This window comes from Candoia aspera, chromosome 6, assembly GCF_035149785.1.
Source record: "Candoia aspera isolate rCanAsp1 chromosome 6, rCanAsp1.hap2, whole genome shotgun sequence".
Lineage (NCBI taxonomy): Eukaryota > Metazoa > Chordata > Lepidosauria > Squamata > Boidae > Candoia > Candoia aspera.
Genome location: NC_086158.1, coordinates 5,063,575 through 5,089,078, shown reverse-complemented (window position 1 = coordinate 5,089,078; position 25,504 = coordinate 5,063,575). Strand labels below are relative to the sequence as shown.

General features: G+C 46.1%; 1 protein-coding gene across 1 annotated transcript in view; it reads left to right on the top strand.

Annotated features, from left to right (window-relative positions):
• RNPEPL1 (arginyl aminopeptidase like 1) overlaps positions 1 to 22,462 on the top strand; it is a 28,035-nt gene extending 5,573 nt beyond the window's left edge. Inside the window, exons 2-11 of the mRNA XM_063306318.1 lie at positions 3,204 to 3,344; positions 5,607 to 5,758; positions 6,125 to 6,241; positions 8,657 to 8,892; positions 11,013 to 11,126; positions 13,249 to 13,361; positions 14,526 to 14,634; positions 16,409 to 16,636; positions 19,425 to 19,567; positions 20,341 to 22,462. Coding sequence (XP_063162388.1) covers positions 3,204 to 3,344; positions 5,607 to 5,758; positions 6,125 to 6,241; positions 8,657 to 8,892; positions 11,013 to 11,126; positions 13,249 to 13,361; positions 14,526 to 14,634; positions 16,409 to 16,636; positions 19,425 to 19,567; positions 20,341 to 20,610 — 1,623 coding nt within the window. The 3' untranslated portion in view covers positions 20,611 to 22,462. The remainder of the gene's footprint in view (positions 1 to 3,203; positions 3,345 to 5,606; positions 5,759 to 6,124; positions 6,242 to 8,656; positions 8,893 to 11,012; positions 11,127 to 13,248; positions 13,362 to 14,525; positions 14,635 to 16,408; positions 16,637 to 19,424; positions 19,568 to 20,340) is intronic.
• The last annotated feature ends 3,042 nt before the right edge of the window (positions 22,463 to 25,504 follow it).

Sequence of the window (25,504 nt, the reverse complement as noted above, 5' to 3'; positions counted from 1 at the left end):
GAATTAAAAAGAGCTGTTTGTTGTCATAGATTCTGTGACGATTAAATCTGATTTACAATTATAGGAGTCAGATAGGGTTGCAACCACCATTCTATAAATGAATTTTTGGGAACGTGTGATCCAATTTGATTGAGTTTATGGCGGTTGCTAGATCTTAGCTTGGATTCATCGTTGATCTTTTTTCATCCCTTCTGACATTAAAACCTTTTGAATTTGGTTTGCTCTACAAGTTGCTATCTTTTTTTTCCCAGTGAATTTGTTACAGTATAGCTCAGTTCTATTTGGTCGGTACAGTAATGTCCGGACCAGCCTATCTCTCCGCAGTTTTCCATTTTCCAGATGGTTTTTGGATAGACAGACACATTCTTGTTTCTTTAGAGAAATTATTTTGGTACTGGCTCAGTATCTGATCCTTGGAACAACTTACTTTTCAGATGGAATAACTGACGAAAGTTATTCAGGGAAAGTTTTTCCATGATCATTTGTTTTTCCACAGCCCAGGGAGTGAATATTCTGTTGCAGTAAATTGCTTCTCAGTATAAGACACTTTCTTAATGTTTAATTGTATATAAATATATGAGTGAAAGCCTTCCTCGATTAGGAACAATGAAAAAACAAAGGTTGCTGATCACACACCATTAAATGCATGTATGGAATAGAAGAGGACTATTGTGGATAGGGGGGCGTGGTGGCTCAGCGGTTAAGACGCCAGGCTTGTCGACCGGAAGGTTGCAGCTTCGGCGGTTCGAGACCCGAGCACCACATGACGGAGTGAGCTCCCGCACTCGTCCCAGTTCTTGCCAACCTAGCAATTCAAAAGCATGCAAGCGCGACTAGGTAAATAGGTACCACTTCAGCAGGAAGGTAACAGCGTTTCTGTGACTGTCATGCTGGTCACATGATCGCGGAAGTGTCTTCGGACAACACTGGCTCTTCAGCCATGAAACGGAGATGAGCACCGCCCCCTAGTGTCGGACACGACTAAACGGGAACCTTTACCTGTTGTTGTGGATATGCGTAGTATTTGCCTGTTGAGGGATAATAAAGTGAAAAAATACTGTCCCTTGTTTCAATGAAGTAGAGGGGTCCTTGAGGGTTGGGCAGGGTACAATTGTAATTAATAATATGAATAATAATTTAATAAATAATAAGTGTGCTCAGATTCAGGTGTTTCTACACATGGGAATGGATGGCCGTGAGTTGGCCATATTCCATTCGGGGTGGACTTCAGCATTCACTGTCGTGTACTTCTCTATTAGGTGATGGCATTCTATCCATCCTGCCTGAAGTAGATAATATAGATGCATTAAAAATAGAATTTCATGGCACGATATGCCACCCCTGGCCAGCCTTTCTGATCTCTCTCTCTAGGAGATCAAAAAGGCTGGCCAGGGATGGCATATTTTAAGGTGGTGGCATATTGTTCCATGAAATACTATTTTTAATGCATCTCTATTATCTCCTTCTGGCAGGATGGATACCTCTCCAATAGGGTGTGCTTGGAGGCTATTTTTGGAGAGGGTCTTCAAAATGAGGCAGGGGGGTGAACTTGCATCCCATTGCTGTTTGATCTTGTTATAAAAATAGTGACGTCCCGTATCTGCTAAAGCTTAAAGCTCTTGGGGAAAAAAACAGTGACTTTAGGAGGCAGTTTAATTGTAAATGAAAAAAAATCTGAGATGGGGCTTCTTTATACCCTATACCAGGGATTTTTAAACTCTGTACTCCTGTGCCCACCTTCCAGAATGGCAAGAACTCATGTGGCCCACCCCACCCCACCCCACCCAGCTCACAAACCAAAGCAGTGATTTGACTGGGCTTAAGGTTATAACAACAACATTTCAATTTCCGCAGGCTCCCCTGGCTGGTCCCCACATTCATTCATTCATTCATTCATTCATTCATTATCCCGCTTTTATTATTTTTACAAACAACTCAAGGCGGCAAACATACCTAATACTCCTTCCTCCTCCTGTTAGGCCACACCCCTGCTTAAACATGGGCAAGCACTTGTCCAGGCAGAGCAGGAATGGGTTCTAGGAGGAATCCTGCCTGAGGTGTGCAAGGGCCCCCCAGTTTCTGACCCTGCATTTGAGACCCCCTATCATAAACCTCGGGATTGTTTCTTCTTTGCAAGTAATGCAGCTGGGTACTCTTGTGCTGAGAAAAGATTTTCAGCGTTCCCACTGACATAAGAGGACGGTTACAAGTGTGCATCAAAGCCCCACCCCTTTTTCACATGCACGTGACGGATAAAAAAGGAGCAGGACATCAACTCCGCAGGTGTGACGTCCATCTTGATGTTTTTGACCCCTCCTAGATACCTGTAAATAAATAAATGAAGTCTTGAATGCCGCCCAGAGCTTATATATTGGATGGGTGGGTGGGAGTTCTGCCCTATCTGCTCCTTGGGGAGGGAAGGCTGGGGGGTTGAGCAGGTGGCCTCACATGCCTTGCACATAAGGCAGTTACGTAATTTGCATGACTTGTGTCTCTGTGCAATGATTGTTTATAGGCAACATTTTAGTTCCATAAATGCTAAAGAATTAAAAACACATGCCCAGTTTAAAAAAGAGTAGCTTGAGTAATTTTAAAGAAACACACATGATCAGCTTGTTATTTTCACTCTTTTGAGTTGTTTTCCTGGCTTTACTTTTATGGCAAAAAAAGTGCATAGGAATGGAAATCCGTATGTTTCCTCAAGGTTACAAGTCCCTAGAAAGATACAGTGAGTGAAGCTGACATTAGAGAAGGATAGTGAATGCTGAATATTGTTGGTGTAAACTAGATTTAGTTCAGTTTCCTTCTCTTTTCTTATATCTTGCCTTTAATTTCATTTGTCCTTCTGAACTTTGCATAATGTTGCTTCCCTTGAAAGGATATCGCACAATGGGTAAGGGACGTCTTTATGGGTGGGATGAGGCCAAGGGAAGAGGCTGTAACTCCGTGAGATCCATTCCACAATTTCATGAATTGCTTGCCTTTGGGGTTCCCAACAGGAAGGGAGATCTCCTCTGAGGCCGCCTTCCCCAGGTGAATTGGACTGAAATTCCCATCATTCCCAGCCAGCCAGCCCTTCTTGGACTAAATCCCATCGTCAGTAAATGTATTGATAGCACTACTGGCTGGGGGTGATATTAGTGGGTGCAAGTGCAATAACAATCATGGTTTTTTCTCATGTGTTCCTTCTTGTCTTCCATCAGATCTGGTGGCTGGATCCTGAGCTAACCTATGGCAACTCCAAGCCGTTTGTGTTCACCCAAGGCCATTCGGTGTGCAACCGCTCCTTCTTCCCTTGTTTCGACACGCCAGCTGTGAAATGTACCTACTCTGCGGTTGTCAAGGTAAGGAATTTTCTTAGCGCAGGAATGAGACCGTAGCCATCGGGATTTTATTATATTTGGTAGTTTTTTAAATTGTTTTAGTCTATATTTTATATTGGAATGTTATTATATAGTTATTGTTTTGTGTTGTAAACCGCCCAGAGTCCCTCTGTTCGGAGGAGATGGGCGGTGACAAATTAGATAGATGGATGGATGGATGTAAGAAGAGGCAGACTTGATCAGCCCCCAAGCAGGGCTGAATGTTGTGTTCAGTAACAGCCAGAATTCAGCAGCCTTTGAATTCTGCCTCTGGTCCAGGAGCTCTGACGGCCAGTAGCAGGCCCTTTTCTCCGTGAATTTCCTAATCCCCTTTCTAAATCATCTCCCTTGGTGGTCATCACTTCATTTGGAGAAAGCGAGCTCCATGCTGTCATTTTCTTTGTCCTTCCTGGAGCTCCCACTGTTCTGTTTCACTGGACGACCCTTGGTTCTAGTGACACTTAATTTTTCAGTTCTAGCATCAGTTAATAGTTTTTATAAACAGCATCTATCGGTTTTAGTAGACTTGGTTTCATGAGCATTGTATAGATGTCTTGATGAGTTTATTACAAGCTGTGAGAAAAGGCAGCCCGCAAATGCTAATAAATTGGAGTGGGAGGAAGACACCTCCACATCTTCTTAGCCTAGGACCTTCATCCTGGTGTGTGTGGTCACCAGCCTGCCCACAGAATCTCTCTCAAAATATCTGGGGGTCTTACTGGACTCGCAACTCCTGCTCAAGGAACAGCTGGCAGTTGCGGCCAGGAAAGCCTTTGTATGGGACTGTCTGGTACACTAATTGCACCCTTTCTTAAGGTGGGAGCCCCTTCAGACAGTCACTCATATCCCAGTCATCTCTTGGCTGGATTACTGCAATGCACTCTGTACGGGGCTCCCCTTGAAGACCATTTGGAAGTTACAGCTGGTCCACAATGTGGTGACATGGGCAGGGGTGGATGTATCACATGACATGCATGTGTCATCCCTACTTTGTGAGCTGCGCTGGTTACCAGTTGGCTTCCAGGTACAATTCAAGCTGCTGGTTATCACCTATAAAGCCCTTCATGGCAGAGGACCTGCTTGTCTGAAGGAACATCTGTCTTTAGTAGTTTCTGCCCACCCAGTGATAATGAGCAGAGTGGGTGTGCTCCAGATCCCTTCCATCAGGCAATGCCATCTGTGAGGACCCAGGCAATGTGCCTTCTCTGTTGCAGCACCTGCCCTCTAGAAGAGCAGGGCTCCCACCCTACAGCTGTTCTAGAAGTCCTTGTAAACGTGGCATTTCTCCCAGATCTGGGGTTAGGGTGGATGCTGAGCCTTTGCTCATTTTTGCTGGTTTGGGGTATGGTTGGTTGTTTCACTCTTCCAGACACACATTTTTTTTATTGTTTGGGGTTGTGTGTGTGGGTGTGTGTGTGTGGGTGTGGGTGTGTTGTAAGCCACCTTTTGGGAGTTGGGCAGTCTCCAGATCTATAAGTAAATAACTAAATGCCTCCAGAATCATTTTTATTTCCCAAAATGCTCTTGAATCCCACAGAAACCCCATGCTGCTCTTAGAAAATGATGAGTGACTATAACCTTGTGCTTTGCTTGCAGTTGGTTCCACTTGTCTATAGAAAAGTCAAACACAACTGGGGAGGTAGTGGCTTTGAAAGAAGCTTAACTCAGTGGCTCCATTAATCCCTGGTCTAGATTTGCCCATTACATTAGATCTGAAACAAATACACAAAAGCAGCAGCAACTGAGGTTCATATTAACCATGCTTTGCGTGTGGTAAGACTGCACCTGCTAGACTTCTACGTGTGACTTGGCAAACCAAGGTGTGAAAACCCAGCCATTGGGTGCCACGCAGTGGCTGCCAAAGACTATGGCAGGGAGCATCCTCACATTTGCATTTAGGTAAATGGCTGTTTTGTGATGATTCACACCCCCTGTGGTAGCCATTTTGTGAATGGGCTAGCCTGCCCCTTCCAGTAAACTATTTCTGGCACCCCACCTCATGATCTCAGAATGTCAAGTGCTGCTGTTGAAGCCTCTGATCCCAGGGAGGTGGTGGGATTCATTTTAGGATTGGGCATGGGATTTGAGCATCGTAACACAGCTTAACTGCACAACTGATGCAGAAGCTAGCTTTCCTCAGGACAGAGTTCGGATTGCTAGGATGCGTGGGCCAGTTCACGTTTTTGGAGTAGAGATTGTGGATGTTCCTCACATTTTTGTCAGAAGATTCTCCCTTTTTTCCAGGCCCCTGCAGGTATGCAGGTGTTAATGAGTGCTACCCAAAGTACCTATGAGGAAGAAGAGGGCATATACCAGTTCTACATGGAATACCCCATTCCTGCTTACCTGGTGGCCCTCGTGGCTGGGGATCTTGTAGCTGCAGACATTGGTCCTAGGTAAGGCGCTCTTGTCTGATTTAGCAGCGTTGGTGGAAGGCAGGGATATTGCTAAGCCATGTCTTACCACCAGGCTTGCTGGGAATTGTAGTTCTACAACTTGTGAAAAGCCATAGGTATCAGGTCAGGTTGTCCTGCTCACCTGCAAGCTTGAGCAAATGTAAGCCCTGACCTTGCTGCTGGTTGGCTCTGCTGCAAGACGTGTCTCACCAAACTTGCTTTTCTATATTCCAGAGAATATTAGATGATCACGAACTTCCTTTAGAATGTATGCTTAAGCGTGAGTTTGCACCTTCACAGCAGGAATGCAAAAGTAGTGCTGGGCCCAGCATGAATTCTGTTGTTTGTCTGCCTTCTTTGCAACAGGAGCAAAGTGTGGGCAGAGCCATGCCTGCTGCCAACAGCTATTGGCAGACTCTCAGGTCGGGTGGAGCACTGGCTCAGCGCTGCAGAGAGCCTCTATGGTCCATATATATGGGGCAGGTAAGCTTGCTTTTGTTCACCTAGCATGCTATTACAGCATGCATAGGTCTCTGCTGGGGGGAAAGTAATGAAATGAAAATTGTGGTGCAAATTCTGTCCCTTACGTGTTTGTGTGTGACTCGCAACACAGGTTGAAAAAGGCAGAGCTTGTGTCGTGATGTCATGATACACATTTCCTCATCTTGGTATCATCATGGTTAGAAACAGGCTGATGACAGAATGTTTTTTATATATACACGCAGTTGCGAGTATTCACACATGCTTAAAAATACAGACAATAATAGGTGTTTTCGCAGGAATGTCTTCTGTACATAGTAGAGCATGCACAATACATTTAAACAAAATAGGGACATCAGCAAAGACTTCAAGGAAATGTCCAACAGTGGGCAACACCTTGTCAATCTTGGCTGATCTAAGAAAACCCTAAGCAAAGCTGGACCTCGTTAATAGTTGGGTGGGAGACCACCAGGGTATCTCAGGGCTAGGCTGGAAAGTTGAAAAAACTTTCCCAAAGAAGACCTTGGCTAACCATGTCCATATTGTTGCCTCCAAAAAGTCCATGGCCATGTCCATGTAATCTCCAGGATTTGAGCTCAGCTGAAGCGAGTCTTGTATTTATTCACAAGGTTTATCATAGGTGTTTACAGAAAGGAGAAAGTATTGAAGGAGAAAATAACTAATAAAACCATTTGGCCCAATTAAAATGGCTACTGAGATGCTTCAACATTTAGCCTAATGCTTGAGAATATAAACTACAGATTGCTTACTAAGGGGTTGAAGCTGCAAACTCAGGGCCCGTGTACTGGAGAAGAGGAAGTGGATCCCTTGCCGATCCCTGACTGTTACTCAAGGCTTGCTTGCTAAATCAACTGAAGGCTAAAAATGCTAGGTTGCTATGAAAATGGGTTCAGGTGGGCTCTGTCACTAAGGTGTCATACTGTCTTTTTCCTGTAAACAAGACCTTTCTATAAACTTTGTCCCTCCCCTCCCTCAGTGGGCCAGACTTTCTATTCTGTCCCCTGTGCAGCTCAGTAAACTTGGCTCAAGCAGATTGGGGGGGGCCTCCATTTGTCATTTGGGTCAGGGGGAGTTCTTCCCCTTCAGTATGCAATCCCTGGCATTGGATTGGCAGACTGTTTCTACTACCAGCTTCCAAGGATAAAGAGGATGTGTGGGAAGATATGTGAGGACCTGTCATGTTAGGGCTTGAGAGACTACAAGGCACAGCGGGGTTCTTGAGTTTTAATTGCCCAGGATGAACTACAGGATGGATTAAGCATCATTTTAAGAGAAAAATAAGAAACAGAGCCAAAATGGATTTATTGAACTTGTTTCAGAAGCACAACTTACCATCTGTTCTTGTCAAAAAGGGGTCATCAACAAAACTCTTTAGACCAGCCTTTCTCAACCTTTTGACCCTGGAGAAACCCTTGAAATACTTTCCAGGCCTCGGGGAACCCCTGCACATTCAGGCTCAAATATAGGCCAGAAGTTAGAAAATTACTATATTCGTTTCATGTGCAGGCCTGTATACATGCACTAACTGTTCTTAAACTGAAAATAAAGAATGAAGCTTACCTCTTGAATGAGAAGTTGCCCAAATTTGAAATAATTTTTTAAAATAAATTGTGATCTCCCAGGGAACCCCTAGTGGCCTCTCACGGAACTCAAGGGTGCCACGGAACCTTGGTTGAGAAACCCTACTTTAGACCATCTGGTGTACCATCCCATTGAGGAGCTGTCAGAATGTCTCTGAATCCCATCCTGGTTGGACTCAAGGCAGAGAAGATGATGTAAATACCAAATGGCTGAGTGAGCCGTCACAAAGGACCCCAAAGCCAAACCAAATACGATTGCGGAGACTTGTTTGGAAGATGAGAAGCTAAGGCTGGGTGTCTCCTTGGACTTTGTGTTCAGGCAGTTACCATGAGCTCAAGAATAAAAACAAATCTGCTAATTCCTCTTAATAATCTCAGGAGAAGGATCAAGCAAGGAGGAAATCTACTGGTGATGCAGAGCTGCAGCACTCATTCATTTCCCCAAGATAAGTAGAAAGGTGTAGAAATGAGGAATGGCATTATAAATTAATTCCAGAGACATCTGAAGGAGGTGGGTAGAAGAATCATATTTCATGTTTAGCCGCAAAACCAGTTCCTGCCTTTCAGCTTAAACTACTTGGTTAGGATTACTGACAGGATGTGGAGGAGAGGCAGGATACATTTGGATCACAGATACCTGACGTGCAGCAGTTCTCCAATTACATTAACCCCAACCCTGATTTTTTCCCCCTTCCTTTTTCCTTTTATTACTGCTTTAATAAATTATGGGGAATTTTATGTCTCTGTCTCCTTTGAGAATTATGACTTCAGGGTTCTGAAACTGACCTGGGTTGTCCCTCCCTCCTCTCACTTCCAGGTACGACATTGTTTTTCTTCCTCCCTCGTTCCCTATTGTAGCCATGGAGAACCCATGTTTGACCTTCGTAATCTCTTCCATCTTGGAGAGCGATGAATTCCTCATCATTGACGTCATCCATGAAGTAGCCCACAGCTGGTTTGGCAATGCGGTCACCAACGCCAGCTGGGAAGAGATGTGGCTGAGCGAGGGGCTGGCCACTTACGCTCAGCGCCGAATCACCACGGAGACTTATGGTAAGCTTCATCTTAAGCTGAGTATTGCACCTCCCAGGTTGAGGGTTGCCAAGGCAAGCCTTCCCCAGCTTGGACACCCTCCGAATATGTGGACTTCAACTACCAGAATTCCTTACAGTGGATATTCCAGCTGAATAATTTTGGAAGTTGAGAGCCCAGATCTGGAATTGGGGAAGGCTGACCTGGGATGTTGGAGAGCTTGTTGGATATATTTGAGGAGAGTTTGCTCCTGCTGGCAGATGCATTAAAACACCAACCTGGTTTTGTGCCTTGCAGCTCCAGCAGAGATTCTAGATAACTGCACCGCTGCCATTTAGGTGCAAAGACAATTCCTAATAAAAGTCCAGTTGAGCAGAATCCCCTTTTAGTTGTTTAATTATCTTGTTTGGTTCACCATTTTATATATTGGGGTGTCTTTTAATGATGGGTTATTTTTGTTGATGTGCCCAGGGTTACATTGCTTGGGTTGGGCAGCCTTATAAATGTGTGAAATAAATAAATAAGGACTGGGGACTAAAATCTTGGTGGTCTTTACTGTTGTAGCCAGCGTAGATGTTGCTCACTTTGATTCTTTGTCCAAGAATGTGGTCCTGAGACCAGAACTGGTGGGCAGCTGGTCTCAGGACCATATGCAACCTGCTGCTCTTGTCTTCGCTGGACTGAATTTTCACCTTGTCCTTTCTCCAGCATCAGCAAAGCTGTTGGACAGGACATAAGTGTTAATTTGTGTTAAGGAGGAAACTATATTTTATGAAATGGGCTTGGGAAAATAAGCCTAAAGGAATGCAATTAGCTTGCAGCTACTGATTTTCTTTTTTCTTGGCAGCTTAATTCTAGAGTTTTAATAGCTTTCTAGAATGAACTTGAAGGTAGTTTTGCTGCTACAGCCAGAGAAAGAAGATATTTTTTTTCTTTTTAAAAAAAATTAAATGGTACATTAGTACGGGAACTAATGATATATGCTAAGTAGCAACAATCAACAACTCAATTCCATCTGAATTTCTTCATCTTCTTCATCTCTTTTCAAACCCTCTGACTGTACAGCTCTCCATTCCATCCACCTTCAATCTCAACAAGTACCTTGAGAGAGTAAATCATGGAAACTGCAATCAGTTAACCTTAGTATGACTTTCTTTCCTTCTTTCCTTCTTTCCTTCTTTCTTTCTTTCTTTTGTGCCTTCAAGTCAGTTTTTGACAAGTCCCTGAAGTTTTCTTGGCAAGGTTTTTCAGAAGTGGTTAGGGTTAGGGTTTCAAGCCTGTTGCCTTAACCACTACACCAAACTGGCTCTTAATATGATTACTGCAGAGCAAATATACTCTATACCACACCCTGAGTTTAATCACTGATATATAAAAAGTAACCTTTGAAGTCATATGCAGAAACTCTCATAGATGGTATGATGTAGCTGAATAGCTCACCACATCTCAGGAGTTGCTGCCCAGAATTATTTGAAAATGCCTTCTGGGTCTTGCTTTTGGAAGTCCTGTATCATCAGCTGCAACCAGAACTCTACTTTTTCAAATGGTTATGATGAAGGCAAATTAAATAATTACTTGCCTTCAGTCTTTGGGATGTGACAAACCATATTGAAGTTCTTCACTGTAAGACACTGACTCTCTAGAGCAGTGTTTCTCAACCTTGACAACTTTAAGATGTGTGGACTCCAACTCCCAGAATTCCCCAGCCAGCCTCCCAGAATTCTGGGAGTTGAAGTCCACACATCTTCAAGTTGGCAAGGTTGCAAAACACTGCTCTAGGGCATAAGATTACCAATCACCTCTGGTGGTGATTAGCTGAGCTGCCATGATGTCACAGATGGGTGGGGCAGACTACCAGTGGCTGAGTTACTCAGATTGCAGTTGGAAGGGACAAATATGCTTCAGAAAGGCAGCAGGCAAGATTGAGTGGGGCAAGGGAATGAGGCCATGCAGCTTGGATCAGGGAAGGTTCCAGAACAAGGATGGAATAAAAGCAGGAGTTTGAGAGGACAGGACTCATGGAGAGAAACCATACAAAGAAGGGTAGGTGTCGTACGCTGGAAGGTAAAGGCATCTGAAATTCTACGTAATCTGGAAATATTGTAGGTCTCAAATTAAAATACATGCGTTTGGGGGGACAGGTGCTGCTTTTACATGCCTGGAGACAGCCTTCCGCCTTGATGCCCTTCACCGACAAATGAAGCTCCTTGGGGAGGACAACCCTGTTAGCAAACTTCAGGTTAAACTTGAACCAGGTAATAGGGTGGCTGGGTCTTGGTCGTTTATAAATCAAGCCAACAGATTTGCCTTCTTGTGCCTAAATGCATGCTCTTCCTCTTTCTCTGCCCTGGAGCCCTGTGGCGTCGGTAAGAAACCACAAACTCACAGTGCCCACGTGTGCATGCTGGTAGGCAGACGTCAGGATTATCCTGACATCTCGAGATGGGGTGAAGTGCAAACTGGCCTTGAGAACTGGGAAGAGGTGAACATTAAGAAGTTCAGAAAAGACTCTGGGGAAGGAGAATCTGCCAGAAAGAAGCCCACTTTGATTTTGTTTAGTATAAGATGCAGTAGGGAGAAACTCTGGCAGGCTTGCAAGATTCTGCTATTATACCACAGTAACAACAACAACAACAACGTTATTCTTGAAACCCTGCTGGTCCTGCTTCTCAGCCTTGTTGACCTTGAAGGGCTGACCCAACATCTGGCTGAAGTAGGGAAGTCACAGCGTTTGCGTGACAGCATCATTGTGTGCATATCCCGATTTGATGCTCGTGTCTGCCCCCTTTCCAGCAGCGGTTCAGGGACGCTGTTAGATATGAAGGCCCCTGTCAGCAGGAGGAACTGAATTCCTACTCGTACCCGTGTTTAATCAACCAGCGTTAGCTGTAACTAGCTGAAAACTCCACAAACACACCGGAAGACTTGGGCAGGATGCAGGGACAGGACTTTTAACTGTAAAAAGCAATTAAAATATGTAAGGAATAATTACTTTTATGTTTGGTGTATGGAGTATGTGCCTTAATTGTGATTTTTTTTTCTAACTGACCCTCCCCTGTCTGAAATTAGAGAAAATTTGATGAAATTGCAAGAGCTGGGCTAAGGGACAGTGGATGTACTCCGTCTATAAATGTTCAGAATTAGGCCTGTTTCCTGTAGGAATGTGTGTGCGTCGGAAAGTTTATGCTTTGTGTTAAGCCACTAAACTTAAGGTTTAATGTGTTGTGATTATAAACGGGGTTTAGGGCTTAGCATGAGCCCACCCCATTGTGGTTTCTTCAGTATACCCCAGCTTAATGCAACAACAACAACAGCTTAATATAATAATAAACCACGATGGTGTGTTGCCTTTAAAACTGTAACCCTGTATTCAGTTCCTTAGCAACATTAAGATGTTTGGACTTCTAAGATGTGTGGAGATGGAGAAACACTGCTCTAGAGCAAGTGTTTCTGTATAAGGATCTCAGCTCTTATATAAGGCTTGAATTCACATCCATCCCCTATATGAGAGAGCCAGTTTGGTCTAGTGGTTAAGGTGCTGGGCTAGAAACCAGGGGGCTGTGAGTTCTAGTCCCGCCTTAGGCACAAAAGTGGGCTGGGTGACCTTGGGCCATCCGCGCTCTCTCAGCCCAAGCCAATCAGGAGTGGTAGGAGAGTTCTAGTCCCGCCTTAGGCATGAAGGCCAGCTGGGTGACCTTGGGCCAGTCCCTCTCTCTCAGCCCAACCCACCTCACGGGGTTGTTGTTGTGAGGAAAATAGGAGGAGGAAGGAGCATTAGGTATGTTCACCACCTTGAGTTATTTATAAAAATAATAAAGGCAGGATAAAAATTAAATATGTTTCTGCCTTTATGACCCCAGAAAGGAGATCTCCAAAATTTGCCTAATCCACTCCACTCTTGTGCACAGTGAACTGAGGAAATTGCTCCCAAGTTACATGGTGAATCCGTTGAATGGAAGGTGGCCAGGCATGTTTTTTCTTTTTATAGCCACAGGAATATGGGTAACCTTTCCTTTCCCTTCTCCTCCGGGTGAATTGTTCAGGGAATTACCAGAATGAAAGCTGCTGTTTGACCACAGAAGGAGGTGAAGAGAGGAAACAATGGCTTGGTTCATCATAGCTTGTGTGATAAACACTGGTTGGCCGGGTTCACAGAACACGCTAAACCAAACGCTGGTTTCTGACTCTGAAGCTGCTTTGTCAGCTGTTTGATCCTGGGCTTTGTATTTGTGGAACAACATGCACAGTGGTAGTTCTAGAAAAGTAAATTCTAAGGAAGGATATAATTTGTAGGGGAAGAAAACAATGCCCTCCAAAATGTTTATTGTCATTTTTTTCCCTATAAGCATATCAAAAGTCCTTCCTTTTTTTTTTCAGGTGTGAATCCCAGCAACCTGATGAACCTCTTTACGTATGAGAAGGGGTTCTGCTTTGTTTACTACCTGTCTCAGCTGTGCGGAGACCCAGCACATTTTGATGCCTTTCTCCGAGTTAGTAACCTGGTTTGGGGGTGGGAGGGGAGTGATTTCATGGGTGCCCATGGATCCCTAACGCACCTTCAACCTTGCCAATGAATTTCAGTTGAGTCCTTCAGACAAACAGATGGCCCCACCCAAAAACTAAGGGTGGAGTTTAGATCTTAGTCACTTGTTCGGAAGTAGGATTGTTAGTTGAAACATACCAGCAAAGTGTCTTGGTGTATATTACTCTGGCATAACCTGGCTAAAGCTTTTCTGAGAGTAACGGGTAAACAAGTAGTAACATGAGAACGCAGGAGGCAAAAGTAAAGAATTCATTAGGTCAGTCTTGGCTGACAGTCATGTCCGTGTAGATTTTTTGGCAGCAATGTGGAAGGGTTTTGTCCTTGCCTCCTTCCAAGATGCTTTTCCAACTTCCCAATCTAGCATTGGGATTTGAGACCTGGTGGTCTCCCATCCAAGAACAAATTAGGTTCAACCCTTCTTAGCTTTTTTTCCAAGATCCGATAAGCCACCTGAGAAAGACTGTGTATGTGTTTAAAATCACTTTAGTGTAAGTTCAGCTCTGATGACTACAGAGTTAGGTAGCTTTTAAGGCAGAAGTACGAAAGAGTTTTGCCATTGCATTCTTCCTGGAAAATGCCTTTCTTTTTTTCAGCAGTGGCTCCTAGCTCTGTCAGCATTTAGCCTGGGTAACATACTCAGTTTTGTGCAGAATATCCGAAGGTCTCTGGTGCATGTGAATATATCCCTGCGGCCCCTTGTTGTAAGCTCTGGAGCAGTACTGATTTCATTTCAGGATTTAGCCTCCATCTCCTAAATTACTGTGCCGTCATAAAGGCCTGGAGCCCACTGTAATTTAAAATAAAAGACATTGTGATGGAGGAACGACCTTTGGAAATGTTCCAGGAGGCGGGGGCATTGTGTGTCAGAGCATTAGAAGTGCAGCACTGCTGTTGATTTATTTTTATTTATATTTATGATCATTTGCTGCTGTCTCCTCTTGGAGGACAGGAACTCCCTTCACCGTAACATTTTACTTTATCCTCTAGCATGTTTGCCCCCATCTCTGTTGCTCTTCTGATTATTCCCACTCCCTGCCCCCCAGTTCTGTGACCTTGCTCAACCCTGCTGTTTCCGTGAATTCTGTAACGCGTTATCCTGACTCTCTTCCAGGCTTATATTGAGAAGTACAAGTTCACAAGCGTTGTAGCCCAAGATCTGCTGGATTCCTTCCTGGCATTCTTTCCAGAATTGAAAGAACAATGCATTGATTGCAAAACAGGTGGGAAAGAGGACCTTGACAGAATGTCAACACACGCACACGCGCGCACACACGATCTTAGGGGTGCTGCCCACACCCACGCACAAAGACCTTAGGGGTGCTGTCCAGATGTAGGAGACAATTGCTAGCACCCTGTGTCTTCAGTGAATGTGCCACATGGGTCTACTTTTGATTGGGACAAAGATAGGGTAAAGTTCGTTCTCGCCCCGTTGTTCCCTGTCTTGTAACCCTAACCCAGAATTTAAAAAAGGGCTGGGAAAACAATGCAGGTATTAACACACATTCCCCTGGCTGACATTTGCACACTTGCACAGTAAGAAACGCTTTAGTAGTGCAAAAATTGCACTGTAGATTAGGGTAGGGGGTCTTGTAGACAGGCTGCCCGTGTGAATTGGTCAGCTTCAGCTGTAGAAGGGACAGGCCTTCTCTAAACCTTCTGCCTCAGCTGGAAAGGCCTCTTCTGAGGAGAGGAGGGACAGCTCTGAGCTTCTTTACCAGCTTGTACGTAGAGCACTCTGATCTCTCCACAGCCCTGGGATAACTTAGGATATTTCAAGGTTATACTCTTGAAAGGTGTCTTTAAATTGGTGTTGGTGCAAAATACAGCAGTAAGAGTGCAAATAGATGTGAGATACTGAGGTAATCATGAAGCTTGTTCTGAAAGAGCCATGTTGATTGCCAGTTGCATACCAAGCGTGGATAAAGCCCCCCCCCCCGCTTTTTTTTGGACTCCTGGCGACTGCCTGGCCCAGTCCCTGCAGTTTTCTTGGCCAGGTTTTTCAGAAGTGATTTGCCATTGCCTCCTTCCTAGGGCTGAGAGGGAGTGACTGGCCCAAGGTCACCCAGCTGGCTTTGGGCCTAAGGCAGGACTAGAACTCACCGTCTCCCGGTTTCTAGCCTGGTGCCTTACCCACTGCACCAAATTGGCTGTCTGGATAAAGCCCTAACTGTTTAAAAATCTGGCTATCTAAGGGACTGCCTCTCCCATTATGAGCCTCTCCTTTCCTATGATCAGCAGATGCCCTCTTAAAGATCCACGCCTGTCTTTCCAGGATGCAGGATCTGGTCTTCTCCGTCATTGCTTCGAAACTCCTTGATAGTAGTTTGACAACCTTGGGAATTAACTTTGGCCCCACTTTCTCAGCATCTAGGAAATATGTAAATAGGTGCCCCTTTTGCCAGGCTTTTAACTGTTAAATTGTTAGCATGGCTTTTTAACTTGTGTTTTTATTTATTATTATTTATTATTTATTAAACAAATTTATAAGGCTGCTCAACTCATGGTGACTCCAGGTGGCTTACAGAATTAAAAACCATAAAAAAAACACACGCACACAAAATACACACCCCACGATGGCAGCAAACACATTCGTATCAACCACTTAATATGAATCATTGTATCTTCTTTGTTTTTAAGTTGCTTTAGCTGGTTGGAGTGCCATTTCCCCCCCAAAAAAAACAACAACCCTGCGAGACGGTCTTACCTAACAAATCCACTGTGAGTCAGCACATAGGGCTGGGCCAGCAGTCAAAGCCTGACTGCTTCACTTACCACCTTGAACTGTAAATTTGTTAAAACAGGCTTGCTATACCTAACCAGCTAAGCCACAGAAAGCTAACCCAGAATTGGCTAAGTTGAGTGTGCTATACAAACGTTGCCAGGTGACTTCTTGGTGAAAGCTTTCTGTACGAGCCTAGCTGAGGGATCACAGCAGCAGATACTCTGCACACCTGCAGGATGTGTCCAGTTTGACCCTTGGCAAATCTGTTTCAGGGCTAGAGTTTGACCGCTGGCTCAACGCAACAGGGCCTCCTTTAATTGAACCAGACTTATCTCAGGGATCCAGCCTGACCCAGCCGGTGGAGACGCTGTTCCATCTCTGGACCACGGAGCCTCTGGATGCAGGAGCTGCTGCTAACAGTGTCAACATCACCGAGTGGCGAACATTCCAAACGGTGCTTTTCCTGGATAGGTTACTGGATGGGTCGCCCCTGCCGCACGGTGAGCTTTGTTGTTGGAGATGCAAGAAGACTAACGCTTCATTAAAAGACATGCCTTTGCAGTGTCCTAAAGTTACTGGGTCCTGGGAGGAAGTAAGTACAGGTAGTCCTTGCTTGGCAACCACAATTGGGACTGGCAACTCTATCACTAAGTGCCGCATTCACAAAGCGAAACATCACATGACTGCGATGGGCTTACGACCTCACTTCTGCTGTGGTCATTAAGTAAATTACCTGTGGTCCTTAAGCGAGACATCATGTGTCCACGACTTGCAGTTTTACTGCCGGCTTCTCCATTGACTCTGCTTGTTGGAAGTGGCTGTGAAGGTCGCAAATGGTGATCATGTGACCGTGGGATGCTGCGATGGTCATAAATGCCCACTAGTTGCGAAGCACCTGAATCTTGATCACATGACCACAGGGACACTGTGATGGTCATAAATGCGAGGACTGGTCGTAAAGTTACTTTTTCAGCACTGTCATAACTTCAAACGGTGGCTAAACAGGGTAAAACGAGATCTGTTTGTGCATATATTGACTTTTAGATAAGGTTTAATATTTTCAGATGTCTCCCTCCCTCCCTCCTTCCTTCCTTTTAGCTGCCCATCTCACCCTAGTGCCTCTAGGTGGCTGACAAAAAAATGTAAAGCAAAAGAACAAAGCAATTTAACAATATACAGGAAAACTATAATATGAAACATGGTTATATTGGTTTCTTTTTTCTTTTTAATTTTTTTTCTCTGATTTACTTCCCTTCTGTTTTATTAAATAAATAAAGCAAAAATTAAAAAAGTGCTCCAGGTAAAGTGGAATGGAAGTCAAAGATTGGCTTCACATAACTCACAATGCATTAATTGATTTGTTTGGTTTTACATTAATGTGTTGAGTGATTTATGGCATGTTATGTTGTTTTTTTGCTAAAAGTTGGCTCAGCATGATTTGTCAGTCAGGCCTTTGCATAAGATTAAAAGGTGCAGCCAGGTGGTAATACTGAACTCTTAGTATAATTCAGACCCAGGAGCCAGTAATCAAGTGGCAATAACTTTGCAGTACTTGATTTCTGGATTCACATGTCCTATTCCAAAACCAAACTAATCACATTACAGCTTAGACAGTGGAAGACAGTTCACAATGATTAATTTTAATAAATGGCAGACTGAGCCTAAACACTTTTTTGTTATATTTTGGTCTGACTGAACAACGTTCCTGGATTGAGTTAGGCTTTCTGATGAAATCTCCAGTAGGCTCTGAGCTACTTCTAGATGACCACAGTTCCTGTTGGGGGACCTGTTTTCTCTCTCTCTCCTGGGCTCGGGACCAGGCAGTGATGTCTGCTTCTCTGAGGGAGGTGGTGGTCCCCACAACCCTGAAGGACACTGTGGTGTGCCCTCTCCTAAAGAGTCCTTTGCTGGACCCAACCATCCTGGACAATTTCTGTCCAGTCTCCCTTTTGGGTGAAGGTGGTAGAGAGAGCGTCAGGCTTCAGCTCCAGAGAATCCTGGAGGAAGCGGATTATTTAGACTCATTTCAGTTGGGTTTCAGGCCGGGTTCAATACAGAAAGAACCCTGGTCACTCTTGTTGATGATCTGTGGTGGAGCCAGGATGTGGGATATGGGAAGTGCATTCATTCTTGTGCTTCTTGATCCATCAGTTTCAGTCGATCATGGTAGCCTTCTGGACCAGCTGTTAGGTTTGGGAGTGGGGAACACAGTTTTGTGGTGGTTCTCCTTTTTTCTTTGTTGCCGGTTTCAATCAGTGCTAATGGGAATGGAGGGAAAGAGATTGAGTCCATGGCCTCTCACTTGTGGGGCACCACGAGGCTTGATGCTCTCACCCCTTCTGTTTAACATCTACATGAAACCACCAGGTGAGGCCATCTGTCTGTTCGGGCTCAGGTATCATCAATATGGGAATATAAGCAACTGTGTATCTCAACTACTGACTGACCAAGTAATGCTGTCAAAATCCTGTCCAAGTGTCTGGAGGCTGCGTGGTGCTGGATGGGGAGGAACAGAATCCTGACAAAACCGATTGTCTATGTTTGTTCGGCCCTCCCAGTTCTGGGGATATTCTGTCTTTAGTCTTCAACAGGGTTGCATTCCCTCACCCAAGACTTGTTTGCAATCTGGGGACCATTTTGGACTCACAGCTGCTCCTTGAAGAGCTGGTGGCAGCTGTGGCCAAAAACGTCTTTGCACAGACACATCTGGTGCACCCGTTGGGCCTGATCTGGATTGGGAGGCCTTTCAGATAGTCACTCATGCCTTAGTTGGCTCAATATTGGAGTACTGTAATGCACTCTAGAAGGGCCTGCCCTTGAAGACCACCCAGAAGCTACAGCTGGTCCAGAATGTGGCAGCACGGGCAGTGATGGGTGTGTGGCACTGTGCTCACTTGTCCCCACTGCTTTGTGAGCTGCACTGGTTAACATTTGGCTTCTGGGTGTTGGATATTACCTATAAAACTCTTCAAGGCCTAGGGCCTTGCTTCTTGAGGGACCGCCTGTCTCCAAATATTTCTGGCTGTCCATTGAGGTCAGGCAGAGTGGGCACACTGTGGGTCCTGTCGATTAAACAATGTCATCCTGTGGGGCCCAGGAAGCGTGCCTTCTCTGAGGTGGTGCCTGCCCTCTGGAATGAGATCCATATTGTTTCCACCTCCATGACTTTCCAGAAATTATTAATTAATATGCACGTCCGCACGCCACCCAGAGTCATTGGGGAGTCGGACGGCCTCTAGATCGAATAAAGGAAATGAAAGCAAATAAGATAAAATTTGTCCTCCACAGAGGTGATAACGAAGTTGTCTGAATGCTACTCGGCCCAGCTGGACAACATGAATGCCGAGATTCGTATCCGCTGGCTGCAGATCATCGTCCGCAACGATTACTACCCCGACCTTCACAAAGTCCGTCGCTTCTTGGAAAGCCAGGTACCAGCTGCTGGGTCTAAAAGCTTTGTGCCGCTCCGGGTGTGAGATTTTGGCAGGAAAGCCCTTGATGCACAAAGACCTTGGAAGTTTTGATGCAAAATAGATGTTTGTATGGCGGTTGTTGGCTGAGGCGGTGGAAGGGAAGGACCCCAGGCAAATGCCTTTTGTGTTCAATTCTGTATTTTCAGCAGTGTGGTTTCAGCTCCACTTGACTGCCCCATGGCTGACTGCTGTTTACCCAACTGTTCTGAGACTCTGCTTTCCCTCATTTACCTTGGTCAAGGAGTAATTCCCCCAACTTCACTCCAGACAGACTCAGGTTTTTGCTACAAATTCGGCCAGTCACACACTCTCACAGCCCAGCCCACCTCACAGGGTTTTTGTTGGGGGGGGCGGGTAAAGGGCAAGAGGAAACACTGCGTGTGCCGCCTTAAACCAAAAGGTGGGATATAAATCCAACAATAAGGAAATAAATATGCCTCCCTGCTTGTCCTGGCAGAATGGGCCACTAGGTGGCAGCAGAGAGGTTTCAGAGTGCTTAACAGACATTATCTGGACCCAGCCCAGCATTACTGGGCATGGTAAGCCAGCATTACTCCCCTATTGCAGATAAGGAGCTTTGGCTTGGAGAGAAAGTGGGAGTTTCAGGAGAGGTTTGGCCTTTGACTACTTAATTTGTAGCTAGTACCAGGTCCCTGTCATCACGACAGTCAAATTCTGACTCAAAATGGGTCCCTTGGAATGACACTCGGCTCCTTCTGCTTTCATCACAGATGTCCCGGATGTACACGATTCCGTTGTATGAGGACCTCTGCACTGGAACCCTCAAGTCCTTTGCCTTAGAAGTTTTTTTCCAGACCCAGAGCCAGCTCCACCCGAATCTGCGGAAGACCATTCATCAGATCTTGACCCAGGGCTTGAACCCGCCACTCCTTGCCACGGACACGGCTGCCGTCACGGCAGACCCTCCAGCCACTGAGCTTGAGGACAGAGGAGCCGCGCACGGTGCCGTTTCTCTCAGGGACGTCAATGTGTCTGCTTAGCTCTCCAGCTCATGCTGGGCCTTGGGAGCTGGCGGGGCCGGCTGGAACGCTGACCTCGTACTGCCCAGTGGCCCTTTGTGCCGCTGCCGGGGGGCTGGACTTCTTAGATTTCTCCCCAGGTGTGCATCAAGAGCCCTACGTGCCTTCAGGTGCCTGACCCCTAGGCACAGCAAGATATCAGGGATGTATCTTCTTCTAACTCTAAGCAGCGACTGGTGTCAGGTGGCTCTTTTGCCTTGATGCATCATGAATGTGAACTCCAGGTTGATTTTTGTCTCTGCCAACAAAGCGTTTCCAGCACTTGACAGGCGTTTCGTTTGTCCCCCTCCAAGCCTTGAAGGAAACAGAATCATCGCTGGCCACATGCTGTCCACGCACTAAGAAGAGAAAAACTGATCAGGATCATGGAAATGTGAAGGCGAGGCACTGCTCTGCAGAGCAGGCTGTTTTCCTTCCTTCCTTCCTTCCATTTACACACACACACACACACACACACACACCATTCATTCATTCATTGTGTGTGTGTGTGTGTGTGTGTGTGTATATATGTGTGTGTGTGTGTATATATATATATATATACACACATATATATATATATATATATATATGAATGAGTGAATGAATGAAACCGTTGAAAGTAACGTGGGAATCTGTTCTGTTTTATGCTCTGCTTGTGACTCAGAATCCTGAAGAACGAAACATTTCTTCCAGGCAACGCCTAGATTTCAGGAAAGCCGTGAAGATGGGTAGGGGTCAGATATCAAGAGATTTGCGTGGGGTTTACAGGCCAGGGGTGGACGCACAGCAGGCTTTATAGAGAAGCTTCATCTGAAGCAAAGAATGGGGTGGAAGAAGCCAACCCTTAAGGTGTGGAGCAGGAACATAGGTGTGTTAAAATTGCTTTGCTTTCTTCGGAGACCAGCATGCCCAATGGTTACGGTGTACAAGGCACACTCTGCCAAGCAGGGATGGGAAGGCCTTTCAAGATTGCACCGCTGAGGTCAGTGGCCATCACCAAATGCAGCAGTGCAATGTTCTGTTTGATTTTCCTTCCAAAAAAGTAAAATAGGAATGTTAAATCTTTGCAAAAAAAAAAAAGTGTCCTGACTGTGCTGTAAACATACTGACTTGTCCCACATCCTTGGGACTGTATCTTTGGACAGTGCTGCTGGTGGCTTCCAGCCCTCTGCCCATGTTCCTTGCACACATGAGCTCATGCAACCATTTTCATGTGTTTTACCAAAGCTACTCTGGGATTTATTTCTCTGCATACCTCCCTTGTTCAGGAGTAATATTTATTCTCTGTCCTGGAAAAGATGGGCAGAGTAACCCCTGGATGCCCCTCTGCGTCCAGCTCTGGTGCGGAGGATGCCTGTCTGCTGCCACCTCCCTTGTGAAAACTAGTTCCAGATCCACAGAGGTGCTTAAATTGTCTGTTTCCTCTTCCTTTGCTCTGCTTCCCTCAAAATGCATTCTCCCCCGGGGTGACTCTTGACTCCAGACAAAAGGAGGAGAAGCAATAATGAAGTTGGACTCCAAAATCTTGCCTCAGTTGGGTTGTGATGATTTGGCGTTTCGGCTGTGGGAGTCCTCCTCTATTGGGAAATGTGCAGGGTTCTCGTCTCCCCAGGCATCCCTTCGACTTTTAAGGTGCCTGATTTGCAGCACTTTTGACACCCAGTCTGGCAGAGACCGCAACCACTAGGCCTTCCTGCCATCCTAAGCCTGTTATCCTACGTTTTTATTTTTTCCAGGAGAATGTATGCAACCCAGGGTGGAGATTCCTTGGAGATGTACATGGATGCCTTACAATAACATCACTTATAAATGTTGAATTAAACTAAACTTTGTGTTTTTTTGGAGTTTTGTGGTTCCCTCCCTCAGTTATTTACAGTATAAAGTATATTGGTCCCCACCTTCTGGCTTTCTGGAAGAGTGCCAAGGCCTGGTTCTGCCAACTAGCTTGGGGGTCCAAGAGTGGTAAGCAGTCCTGGGGTGGTTGGTGGTGTAAAGACGTGCTCTCCGCCTTTTAGTTGCCCTCTTTTATCTTCTATTTTTGTAATTTGATAATGGTCTTTATTTGTAAACCTCCCAGAGTCACTTTCATAGTGAGATGGGCAGCATAGAAATTTAAGAAAAGAAATAAAAATTAGAACGTGGACACAAGATACGCAGAACTTTGCTAAAGACAGAGTCCAGACGATTTTTTGACCCCCATGGACGCCTCTGACTTCATGCTCAAGAAGCTCCTCATTGCATGACACCTCCTTTTTCCAACATTATTTTAAAGCAACAGTTTAAAAGCGTTTTGTTTCACTCAGCAATGCAATAAGCAATCTGCATCAGTTGAGGTGTGGATGTGGGGTATCCCCACCTTTCTGCTGTAGATACTTGGAACATCTTCATGGTGGTACGCAACCAGTGTTGGAGGCAAAGGTTTGTCACCGTTACGTTGGCACAAGGATTGGGTGACTCCAGATGAGGCAATAAATCACTACAGCAGAAATGTAGTGCCGGTAAATAAACACATTCCCTGTAAACGTGACTTCTAAGGGAATTAAGCCTCAGTTAAGAGCTTGGGAGAGCCAGTTTCGTGTAGCGGTTAAGGCATCAGGCTAGAAGCTGGGAGACTGAGTTCTAGTCTCATCTTGGGCACAAAGCCAGCTGGGTGACCTTGGGCCAGTCACACTCTCCGCCCCAGGAAGGAGGCAATGGCAAACCACTTCTGAAAAACCTTGTTAAGAAAACTGCTGGGACTTCTCCAGTCAGTCTTTGAGAATTGGACATGATTGAACGGATTAAAAAAAAAAAAGCTCTGTAAAGTGGGGTGCAGGTGTATACGTGCTCCTGAAAAGCTAAGGGAGGGCAGAGGGAAGCATATTAAGCCACGGAGGGCAGTGTGGCTGGTTGGATGTGCGTGCCTGCCCAAATACTAGGATGCCTTTGAACAGGCCCAGTATTATGAACAAGGTTCCCTTTATAACAGCACAGCTGGCTGGGGAATTCTGGGAGTTGAAGCCCACAAATCTTAAAAGTCACTAAATTTGAGAAACGCTGCTCTAGAAGTATTATTGCAGAAAACGAAACCTTCCCAGTAAAGAGAACTGCTGGAGAAATCTGCTTGAAACGTTCCAATTACGCATTAAGCTTTTTAACCAGAAGCCTTCCAGCTAAGACTAACTTGATTCCTGAGAGAATAGCCTACAGTCCCAAATGCAAGTTCCTCTGGGGTACGGTGACTCTATTTTCTTGGGAAAAAAATAAAGGACAAACCTGAAAACGGGGGAGATCTGAAAGAGGCTCAGAAGGGTGATGGTGATGATGATGATGATGATAATAATAATAATAATGGCGGCTTATGTTTATAACTTTGCTTCACCAAGGAGAATTCAAGAGCAAAGCCAAGAAGAATAAATAAATCTAAAGGACAGGTTTCTGAAATAAAGGACTGTCCTTTATGATAAAAGGACGGATGGTCGCTGTGCGTTGGGAACTTTCCAGGTCCTCCGTTTGGCTGCCTCCTGAATTGCGGAGCACCGTTTTTGGGAGTCCCCACCCCACATCACCGCGCCTATTGCCCCCACCAAGGCTCCCGGGAAAGCGGGGGGCTGATGGAAGCGCCACGTGCTGCCAAAAGTGACCGCGCCCACAGGTTAACTAGCAGGGAGCTTCCGCGCCTGCGCTTTGTGCCCGAATTGCGCCTCGGCCAAGCAGTCGGGGGCGGGCGGGCTAGAGGGAGGAGGGTGCCAAAGGGCTGCTGGGACATGTAGTTCTTTTCCTCCTGCAAGGGATGCTGGGGACTTGGGCGGTTCCTTGCTCCCGCTGCAGGCTGGGAACGGTAGTTTTCTAGTCGCCCAAGGTGGTGCCCTGGAAGGATGCGTGCCGGGTGTTTTGGTTCGGCGGCGGCATCCTGAGGCTTTGCCGCGGGGCTCGTGGGGATCGGGCCGCCTTTGGGGCTGGCTGGCTGGCTGGAGAGAAGAGACCCCTCGGCCGCGATCTTGGGGAAAGGTGGGGAAGGGGAACGGAGGGTCGGTCGGCAGGCTGGCAAGGCGCAGCCAGCTTTGTCTGCCCGGGCAGCTGGCGAGGAGGGAGAGAGTTGTGGGGAAGGGAGGGGCCGGGCACGGCCGGGCAGGGGTTGAATGAGGTGGATGAGGTACCGGCGGCTTCAGAAGCCGGGGGAGATGCGGGTCCCTAAGAGAGCCTCCTTGCCTAGGAGCAGTGTATCTCTACGGAATGGTGGGATGCCTGGCGAGCGCCGCCGGGGAGGTCCTGCCAGGCTCCTTCGCTGGCCGCGGCGGAGACGGGGTGCGGACGGCGGCCTTCGCCTTCCCCGCGATCGGCTGCAGGAGCGTTTGGAGGGCGATGGCTGCCCGGGCCTGGCTTCTGGCTCTGCAGTGCAGGGCAGTGTTCCTGCCAGACCCCGGGAGGGAGCCAGGCGCCTGTGGCCGGGGCGGCGCGGGGTCTCGGCTTGTAAAACGCACGGTGGCTGCAAGGCAGTCCCAGTCTTTGGGCTGGCTGCTCTGGCCCTGAAGCTGCGAGGGGCTGAGCTAGTTGCTTAAAGATCTAGGAGAGCATGCAAAGGATAATGGTGATGATCATGATGATTTTCTCAGTTGCCTGTGTCATTTCCATTGAAGGCTTTGAGCAGCCCCGCAGTTCCTCCATAGAGTATTTCAAGCGAAAACGTAAACCTAGTTTATCTGACGCAGGTCTTGTTGGCTGTCAAAGCTAGGCACTTAGCCACTTTCTCTCTCTCTCTCTCTCTCTCCCTCTCTCTCTCTCCAGATTGGGGACCCCAGCATTTCCCAACCTGGGATGCTCCAGTGTGTAAAAAAACAACTCCCGCTGTTCCTGTCCAGGATCTGACTTTGATGGGTTATGAATTGCTTTTGAT